The 10,087-nt window shown below is 38.8% G+C and overlaps 1 protein-coding gene across 1 annotated transcript; it reads right to left on the bottom strand.

Annotated features, from left to right (window-relative positions):
• On the bottom strand, nucleotides 5,213-6,538 carry LOC107636012. The gene is made up of 4 exons (XM_016339552.1): nucleotides 6,146-6,538; nucleotides 5,718-5,956; nucleotides 5,469-5,532; nucleotides 5,213-5,338 (listed from the first exon to the last, which is right to left on the bottom strand). Exons 1-4 carry the CDS (start codon nucleotides 6,536-6,538, stop codon nucleotides 5,213-5,215), a joined length of 822 nt encoding a protein of 273 aa, XP_016195038.1.

A 10,087-nucleotide genomic window follows, 5' to 3' on the forward strand; every position in this document is an offset into this window, starting at 1 on the left:
CATGTCCATTTTGTCAAAAACCTTTTCTCCAGGATACCCAAAAAAAAACTTTTGTCCAGTATTTCAATTTCAATTAAGAACTAAATTTGGAACAACTGTTTGTTTGAACCTAAACCTTTTTCACCTTTTAATTTATATATATGGTTGTGTTTGTGTCTTTGAGGTATATTTTGGAGAAAATAGTTGATTTTGTATTTTCTTAAACACCATGATGCACTTAAGAATTTGCCGAGGTAAATTTATCTTTTATAATAAGTTCCAACGTTTTTAGAATTAACCTCAACTTTTTTAAAATTTAAGAAAAAATTGAATTCAACCCACCGAATTGTTAATTTTGAAAATAGTCTCAGTAATTTTTGTTTGTCCTTTTATATTCTCCAGAGTCACCAATAATCTTCATTTTTAGGAATTTCACCTCTCAGCAAATCATATTAAAATTTTTTAGCCAATTTTTTTCTTCTCTATCATAACACATTTTTTCTCACTTAAAATTATTTTTTGTTTCATTTATTTGGCCATTTAAATTTAATTTTTAGCTAAATATGTTAATTTATTTATTTATAATTTTGATTTATTTTTTCATGAAATATCCATTTCTTTAGAATAATAATCAAAGATCATCACTAAATTAAAATATATGAATTGTTTGGTTGGGAGGAGAGGGAGAATTGGCTTTGGCTTTGGCGTCAGCTTGTTCCGGAAAAGCATAAGTTTTTGGCTTGGTTGTGTCTTAAGGAGGCTCTTCCTACTGCAAGTTTTCGCTTTAGAAGAGGGATGTCGTCGTCGGATAAGTGTCCAAGATGTCTTTCTAGCCAGGAATCGGTTTTACATTGTATTCGGGATTGTCTCAAAGCTCAGCTTGTCTGGCATAGGTTGGATATTTCTTGTCATCCTTTAGATTTGAAGAACTGCTTCTTGTATCATAGTAGAGAGTATCCGTTCAAGTTCTTTTCGGGACTTTGGTGGATATGGCGAGCAAGGAATAACGACATCTTTAATCCCCATGAAACTTGGCCTCCGGAAAAAGTCATTTGTTTGGCATTAACTTCAGAAAAGGAGCTTAGAAATATTTTTGAATTACAACGTATGTCCCTTCTCTCTACTCTAAATGGTTTTTGGAATCTCCCATCCATTGGTACTTTTAAGATTAATTGTGATGCTAGTTATTTTGGTTCGGGTGATAGTGTTGGTTTTGCTTGTGTTATTAGAGATTGTAATGGGAGCTGGCAAAGGGGGTGTTTGGGAATGATTGAGAGTAATAGTATTCTTCAAGGAGAATTGTTTGCTATTTGGAGAGGATATCTCTTAGCTTGGGATGTGGATCAACGAGATGTTATTTGTGAGACAGATTGTGTGGAAGCATTTAATCTTGTTACTCAAGATGGTTTTGGGTTTATTGATCCACTGGTGCTCAAAATAAGAGATATCATGCATTGGAATTGGCGTGTTGACTTTCGTTTGATTATGAGAGATGCAAACACGGTGGCAGATACTATGGCAAAGATGGCGATGAAGTTACAACTTTCGCATGTGGAGCTTCTTTCACCTTGGGAGGAGTTTAAGAGTAGTCTTAAACGGGACTGTCCCTCTATTTAAGCAGTTCCTTGTTTTGTTTCTTTTGTTTTTCTTTGTTTAATTTATTTCAGTCACCAAACAAAAATAACAATAATGTAAATACAAATTAGACATGGAATAGGCTGAACCCAAGCCATAGATGATTGCATTTTTTATGAAAAGATAAAAGAAGAGATATGTTAAACGATATATTTATTTTCTCTAAAAAATACAAACACTCGGTAGCGTTTGTTTGCAGAGATTGGAACTGAGACTGAGATAGAGACTCAATATTATGTTTGTTGAGTTAGAGATTCATACTTAAATTTCTGTTTTCGTCTTTAAATTTTTAGTATTTCAGTATCTCCAAAAAGTAGGGACACTGGAGACAGAAAATTTTAAAGACAGGACAGAAATTTTAATTATAATTTGTACGTAAATTACCCCATTCTAATTCAATAATTTTAACATTAACCCTAATGTAAATCAGGGCTTCATCTTCTTCACTGCAGCCTCTGAAGCACCATTTCAAGAACGGCCATCTCGTCGCCGCTGGCCTAGCCACCGCTAGGTAAGTGATTTGCCGCTTTCAAGTTCATCTTCGTAGCCCCCTTCTTCTCATCTCGTCGTTTTCTCCTTCACAGGATAATCGAAGAAAGAAGCTGCCGCCTCTCGCCGGTTGCTGTCGACGTCAACCACTAACTCGTCATCCTAGATGCTCTGACCTAGGTTAGTTCTATACAAATGTTGTTTAATTTACTGATTCCTTTCATTTTTTCGGTCGTGTCCTAATCTGTGTATTTGTTCGTGACCTAATAATAGGACTTTTCTCTTCTTCTGATGTTCAATTTGATCTGTGAATTTAACTATTACTGTTGTGTAATGCTTAAATCAAATTTGTTCGTGTTTGAAAGGTGTATTTATACTCAGAACCTGTTAAGCTTTTGTTTTATTTGGCTACTTAGTTTTGGAAAAATTAAAATTTGAAATGAGACAAGTTACTATTTTGCTTGATTTGTCGTTATTTTGTTAATGGTGTGAAGTAGTAGCACTGAAGTTGAAGAAATTCTTTACTTTGTGTTGTAATGTAGTTTAGATTTTGTTCCTTTGTTGAAAAAATAGAGCAGACTGTCTGATTTATATAATGTTAAAGGTATTGTAATATAGTTCAGGTTTTTAGTTGCTTGATTTATGTCAATTTACCTGCTTTTTCATGTTGCTCTTAACAGTATTGTGTAAAAAAGTCTAGTGCTGAAAGCTTGAAATTGAGTTTAAGGCCCTCTCTGATGTAACTTCTGAAATCCTATGGATGAAAAATTTATTAGCTTAGTTGTAGTTTAAGAGTTGTGGCACTCCTGTAATATATTGTGACAATGCCAAGGCTATTCCACTATAGCTAATAAAATTTTATATAAAGCACTTTATTTGAAATTAGGTTGCACTTTGTTAGGGGAACGTGTTAATCAGTATCAGTTTTGCAAATTGTGTATATTTCAAGAGTTGATTAAGTTGTTGTTATCTTTACTAAACCCCTCTCTTATCAAATGAAGTAGACTTTTTATTTTAGCTTAAAGGGTAAAAACTAAGAGAGTCTTGAGTCTATTGAATCTTTAAAATTAATGATTATTAAGTTAATTTGAATTATTTAATTTGCACAACTCTAATTAACTTTTCTCTTTTTAGTTGCTTGACTTGTTAAGACCTTGTTAGTTAGTATAACTCCAACTAATTTTTCAGAATCTAATTTGTTAATTTATTGGGGCCTTGCTAATTAGTATAACTAACTAAATTTTACACTCCTTACTTGGTCAACTGGTCACAACGAGACTTTGCAGTTTAGATCAATGAATTCTAATAGCCTTTTCACGTTTTATTCGTTAACTTCTTAGGATGAATAATCTCAACCACATTAACAAAGTTTGTATGATAATCATGGATGATTCGAAGTAATAACTCTTGACACAACTCTTTCAATCTCAACCACAACAGCTTTTGGAAGACTTTGATTTGCTTAAAGTAACTGAAAAATTGACTTTTAGTTTATGAAATGAGAGAGAAAAATCGATATTATCACTTCTACTGTGTTTCTATTGTATTTTCTGTTTTGATTTCCAATTGAAACTAAAATAAAATTGAGATGTAAATTGAGTTACATGTCTTTTGATTCCAGTTTTTTATTCTTCTTTTTGGTTCTAAGAAGATATAGCAGATTTTACATGAAGAAATGTTAGATTAAGTTGAATGTTTATGTGTTTTTTAATGTAATGACTTTGATAGGAATAAATGGAGCGGTCGAAAATTATCAAGCAATACGTGTGTTTTTATGAAGAGATGAGATCCAAGTATGAAGGATTCTATATCTGAGTATCATAACTTTCTATAGATTATAGGATTGCTTGGGAGCATTAGATGGAATTTGTATAGAGGTGACAGTTTCTGAGTTTGAAAAGGCAAGATATCGAACAAGAAAGGGTAAAATCTGCACCAATGTCTTAGGAGTTCGTAACTGGGAGACGAGATTTGTTTATGTACTCAATGGATGGGAGGGATCAGCATATGATTCATGGATACTTCGAGATGCAATAACTTGTTGTAATAGTCTTAAGATACCCCACGGTAATTATGCCATCTTTGGACTTAAGCCTATAAATATAGCTTGAGTTCACAATAGTTAAGCTTACGTTGTTTGCATTACTTGTCTATAGGTAATTACTATTTAGTTGATGCTGGTTACACAAATGGTCCGGGGTTTCTAGCACCATATAGAGGTACTCGATATCATGTTAGAGAGTGGGCCCAAGGAGCACGTGTACCTCGCAATTACTAAGAATATTTTAATAGGGTTCATTCTTCTGCCAGGAATATTATTGAGCGATGCTTTGGTTTGCTGAAGAAGAGATGATCAATCTTAAGAAGTCTTAGCTTTTACCCTCTAAAGACACAAACTCAAATAATTATTGCTTGTTATTTGCTGCAAAACTTTATTCGAAAGAGTATGGATATGGATCCGGAGGAGCAAGGTAGCATATTAGAGGAATTTTTGCCCGATGGAGATGAAGCACATGACGAAATGATTGATGTGGCTGAAAACACGAATGAGTGGACACACTGGCGTGCCAACATAACAACTGAGATGTATGAAGAGTGGCGAATAAATCGTATGAAATAGTAATAGCTTAATTTTTAGCAGAGTAATGAACATTGTAATCGATTAAGACGTGTTATAATAGCTGCATTTTAATTTGTAAGACTTGTTGTGAAGGAAAACATTGTAATAGTAACTTTTTATTTGTAATAGCAACTAATTGTCTGTGGCTTACTGAAAAATATTTGTATTTGTTCATGTTAATTTATTTGTGGTTTGTGGTTTACTTGTGGTTATTTATGTTAATTTTTGCTTTTAGGGTGAAAATGTTTGTGGTTTGTGATTTATTTTTAATTTTGTGTTACTTTTTGGTTATATATGTTATTTTTGTTGTTTAGGATTTAGTTATGTTAATTACAATAGTTACACTTGTATTTATTTATGGTTAATTATGTTAATTTTGTTAGGTGAAAATGGACAACAAACGCATGTAAAGTGATGAAGAGGCTAATGCTTTCGTTGGTTTCATGGAGGAGTTTGTGGTAGATGGTCAGAGGGCTGACTATGATCAATTTAAACCCGGAACATTTGAGAAACTAGCTCTGAAGATGTTGGAGGCCTTCCTCCCTGGGTGTACCCTAACTGCGAAACACTGCAAGAATAAGCATAAGCGGTTGAAGGAGAAGTATCAGCACGCCGCTGACATGCTTGGAAAAAAAGTGATAATAACAACATAATTATGATGAATAGTTCTCAAGTCATCTTCTTTGTTTTTTTATATAGTAATTATCATAAATAAATTTATAAAATATTGATCAGCTCAAGATACTTGAAGGTGGAATAGCAGCAAACTCTTTCCAAGTATACTGATTCTTAGCTTTTCTAAAAAGCACCTACAAGTTAACCAACATTAAACGAAACAAACAAACAACTAAGAACCAATTATTATCATTTTTTTTTTAAAGTAAGAGCTCAACACTAAAGTGGAGCATTGTAGCCAGTTACAAGAACAAACAAGCTAAACAACTCCTATGTCATCTCCGACATAGCCATCGACAACATGAGTTATTTACAATACCATTCCTTAGCACATGAGAATGATTGCTCTACACAGTCACCAACCCCTGTTGTCTTACTCTGAAATATGGCATCGTTCCTGCGTAACCAGATAATCCATATAACTGAAAAGAACCCAATTAGCCAATTTTTGCGCCTCTCTTTTCTCATTGGCACGGATCTCCAACTTTCAAAATGCTCCTTCAACGTACTAGGAACAATCCATGTCTGTCCAAACGCCGATATCCAAGCACACCACACCTGCCAAGAGAACTCACATGTAATAAATAAATGTTGTATATTTTCAACATCCTTCTTGCATAGCACGCACATCACATCATTCTGTTGTAAGAGACCCAGTCTACTCAGTCTGTCTTTTGTGTTGACCCGGCCTACCAAAGTAAACCACGCAAACAGCTCCACCCGAGGCGGAACTAGGCCTTTCCATACCTCCTTGGTGAACTTGAACTGCAGAAACTCCTCATCCAAAGTCTCTTCCTGCAAAACTTGAACAAATGAATTAGTTGAATAAACACATTCCTTATCAAATTTCCACACCACTCTGTCTTGTATGTCCGCTATCAGTCTAACAGATTGCAAGACATTAAGCAGTTGGTTCAGTGTATCAGTCTCCCATTGTCTCAATTCTCTTCTCCACTGTAAGTGCCACACCCACTCTATCCCATCCCAAAACCCACAATCCCCAATTACCGATCTTCTTTGGTTTGAAATCAAGAATAGTCTCGGAAAGGAGTCTTTAAGCTTTCCCGTTTGTAACCAAGTATCCTCCCAAAATCTGGTGGATCTTCCATCACCTACTTCCATGGCCAGCCCATCAATCATCTTCTGCTTTACATGTTGCTCCCTTATTTGCACTTGACATATGTCTTTCCACGGTCCCCCCTCTTTGGTAATGTCTGGGTTGACAACAAGTGATTTGGGTTCAAGCTATTGTATGAGCACACAACCTTCTTCCATAAAGGACATTCCTCCTTAGAGAACTGCCACCACCATTTAAACAGTAGAGCCGAATTACGGACCACCGCATCACCCACCCCCAAACCTCCTAGCTTCTTCGGTGCCTGTACCAACTCCCACTTCACAAGGGCCATGCCAGGTCGACCATCATCCTTCCCCTAAAAGAACCTCCTCTGCAAGGATATAATTCTTCGAGCAACCGCATTGGGCATCTTGTACAGACTCAGGTAGTAAACAGGCAGGCTATTGATTATCGACTTAATAAGCACCAACTTACCAGCCTTACTAAGTATCTTTGCTTTCCACAAGCTGAGCTTCTCTTCCACCTTTTCTATAACCGGTTTCCAAGTTCTAACCAGTCGCGGATTTGCTCCTAGACTAATGCCAAGGTATCGAACCGGTAGAGCTGCCTCTTGACAACCTAGTAGCTGGCACATCCGATTAACCCAGTCCTGGCTGCAATTAACTGGTATCAAGTGAGACTTCTCAAAGTTAATGCTCAACCCAGACATCATTTCAAAGCACCTCAAAAGCCTCTTATAGTTCCTCAGTGTCTCCTCCTCCGGTGGACAGAATAATATAGTGTCATCTGCGAATTGTAAGTGTGATAACTCTATATTATCCCTACCGACTAAGAGTGGAGATATCCGACCATTTCTAACTGCCTCCCCAATCATCCTGTTGAGTACATCCACCACCAGAACAAACAAGAACGGCGATAATGGGTCGCCTTGATGTAATCCCCTTTCCATTTTGAACGGTTTCGATGGTGAACCATTAACCATAATAGAGATAGAGGCCGAAGTAACACACTCCCTAACCCATGCCCTCCATTTCCTACCAAAGCCCATCTTTTCCAGCATAGTGTCAACAAAACACCATTTGACTCTGTCATAGGCTTTTTGGAAGTCCAGTTTGATGATCGCTGATTTCTTCTTCTTCTGTTTCAACCATTGCACGGTTTCACATGCAATTAGCGCTCCATCGTGTATCTTTCTCCCCTTCACAAAGGCACTCTGTGATTCTCCGACTAAGCTTGGCATAACCCTCCTCATCCTTCGTGTCAGCAATTTAGAGATAACCTTATATACACAGCCCACTATACTGATAGGTCTGAGATCTTTTATCTCCTTAGCACCAACGAACTTCGGGGCCAACGCTACCCATGTGACATTGGCATCTGCTGGTAGTCGTGCTGTCTCAAAGAACTCCATCACAGCTACAGTGAACTCCGTTCCTATCTCGTTCCAGCACTTTTTAATAAAATTCATATTGTAGCCGTCATTCCCTGGAGCCTTAGAAGATTCACAGTCCCATACTGCCTCCTTCACTTCCTCTACTGATGGTGACGCCTCTAAGGTTTCTGCTTCCTCCCTCTCCAACCGATTCACTAAACCGTCCCTAAAGCTCACCCTTGGGGATGCTTCCTGATGGTATAGGCATTTGTAGAACTCCCGGACAGCCACCTTGATTCTTGCTTGATCCTCACTAACCTCCCATTAATCACCAACGAATCAATCCTGTTATTCCGTCTTCTCGCCGATGCAATATTATGGAAGTACCTTGTGTTCCGATCCATCTCAGTAGCATGCCGAGACCTTGACATCTGCTTCCAGTTCATCTCCTGCCTCATATACCATTTTTCGTAGCAACTCACTAGTGCCCTCCTCCTTGCCTCTACTGTGGCGTCATACCTTCCACTGCTCACCATATCATCTACCTTCCTTATTTCTTCCTCAAACTTGGTGATCCTTTCATCCATATTCTCAAAGTGCTGCTTATGCCATCTACTTAGAGGTTCTGTTAGTGCTTTCATCTTCTGTAGGAATTGTACATCACCTAGTTCCCTCCATTCTTCCTTTACCATATTCAAGAATCCTACATGCGTGAACCATGAGTCCAATGTATGGAACGGTCTTGGACCATCAGATCTTCTGCTATCTTCCATAACCAACGGGCAATGATCTGATAAACTTCTCGGGCCACTCCTTAGGCGCGTCTCCGGGTACATGTCCAGCCACTCCACGGAGACTAGACTTCTATCAATACGACTGCATGACTACCCTCTAAACCATGTGTACTTTCGATCATTCAGAGCCAAATCAACCAGTTCCATATCATTCACCCATGTCCTGAAATCTGTCGCAGACGCTGGTAAAGTAGTCGCTCCTTTCCTTTCTTCCAAGTGCAAAATTTCATTAAAGTCCCCATAAAACAGAGCGGTACCTGACACAATCCTGCAATATAGCTCAATTCTTCCCACACGGCGATCTTCTCGGCTCTATCATGTGGTCCATACACTAAGCAAATAGCACAGTGAAAGTTCTCTTTTACCACAACTCCTTCAATGCACATCCATCTATCCCCTTTATAGCAATTATATAGTTTAAATGCCCCTTCATCCCACATGAGTAGCAATCCCCCAGACATCCCAGTAGAACTTACAGACTCCCAACATGTTCCGTTGCTTCCCCAGATTTGAACCACATCAAATTTAGTTACTAGTTCTTTTTTTGTTTCTATCAGACCTAACATATCCAACCTAAACTTGTTTTTGAAAGACTTTAGCATACTAATTTTTGCATCACCTCCCAACCCCCGTATATTCCAAGCACTAAAAATCATGCAACCAAATTATTACACACCTGTTTCCGATTTTTTGGCCGGCTTCTTCGAGCTTTTTCTTTTTGCTTAGCCTGCCGACGTTTCATAGCGATAGCTTCATTCTGCTCTTACAAAATAGCCATGATATCCTCCTCATCACTGTACTGAGCTTCTGACTCCACGGCTAGTTTCCAAACCTCTTTGTCTCGGCTATCTCCTCTTCCCAACTCGGCCTATGTTCCCCGTGGTCTGTTTCCTTGCCATCATCCACTTGATCCCCCCTCACTGGCCTATATTCAGCACCATTCTCCCTTTCTGCCTCCTGACCTTCGCCACTATCAGCCAATCCAGCCGGTGCAATCTCCCCCTCCTCTAACCCAGCGCGGTCTCGAAATTGCCTCCTGCCCTCCACTCGCGTGTTGCACCTCCTTGTCATATAGTCAGAACTAGTCTGTCTCAAAGCTTCGGCAATTTGCAGCCTCTTCGAGTCATCTGGTGCTAAGTAGGTCCTGTTCACATGTTCCTGTTCGTCAATCCCACCATCCACTCCGGCGGTCAGGTCCTCCGCGCGCCCACCAGCCACAGCCTCCGGTGCACCCTCTTCGCGTCCATCCCCATCAACAACGCTACCTCGCACACCATTCCATGCATATTTCCAGTGATCGGACTCAGCAGGCGTAGTCACTTGTTTCCTTGCTTGCCGGTTCGTCTCGGCGGGCCTGTTTACGTTGTTATGTTCATCAAGCCCGCCAACCACTGCGGCTGTCAAGTCCTCCGCCAGCCCACCAGCCACCGCCTCCGGTGCGCCAT

The sequence above is a fragment of the Arachis ipaensis genome, chromosome B04 (genome assembly GCF_000816755.2).
Source record: "Arachis ipaensis cultivar K30076 chromosome B04, Araip1.1, whole genome shotgun sequence".
NCBI lineage: Eukaryota > Viridiplantae > Streptophyta > Magnoliopsida > Fabales > Fabaceae > Arachis > Arachis ipaensis.

Coding starts and splice junctions, on each gene's coding strand:
- LOC107636012 (XM_016339552.1), bottom strand. CDS start 6,538: ATGATTGATGGGCTGGCCATGGAAGTAGGTGATGGAAGATCCACCAGA. Junction 5,957..6,145: donor AGTTCAAGTTCACCAAGGAG/GTATGGAAAGGC, acceptor TTCTCTTGGCAG/GTGTGGTGTGCTTGGATATC. Junction 5,533..5,717: donor TTCTCATGTGCTAAGGAATG/GTATTGTAAATA, acceptor GTTAACTTGTAG/GTGCTTTTTAGAAAAGCTAA.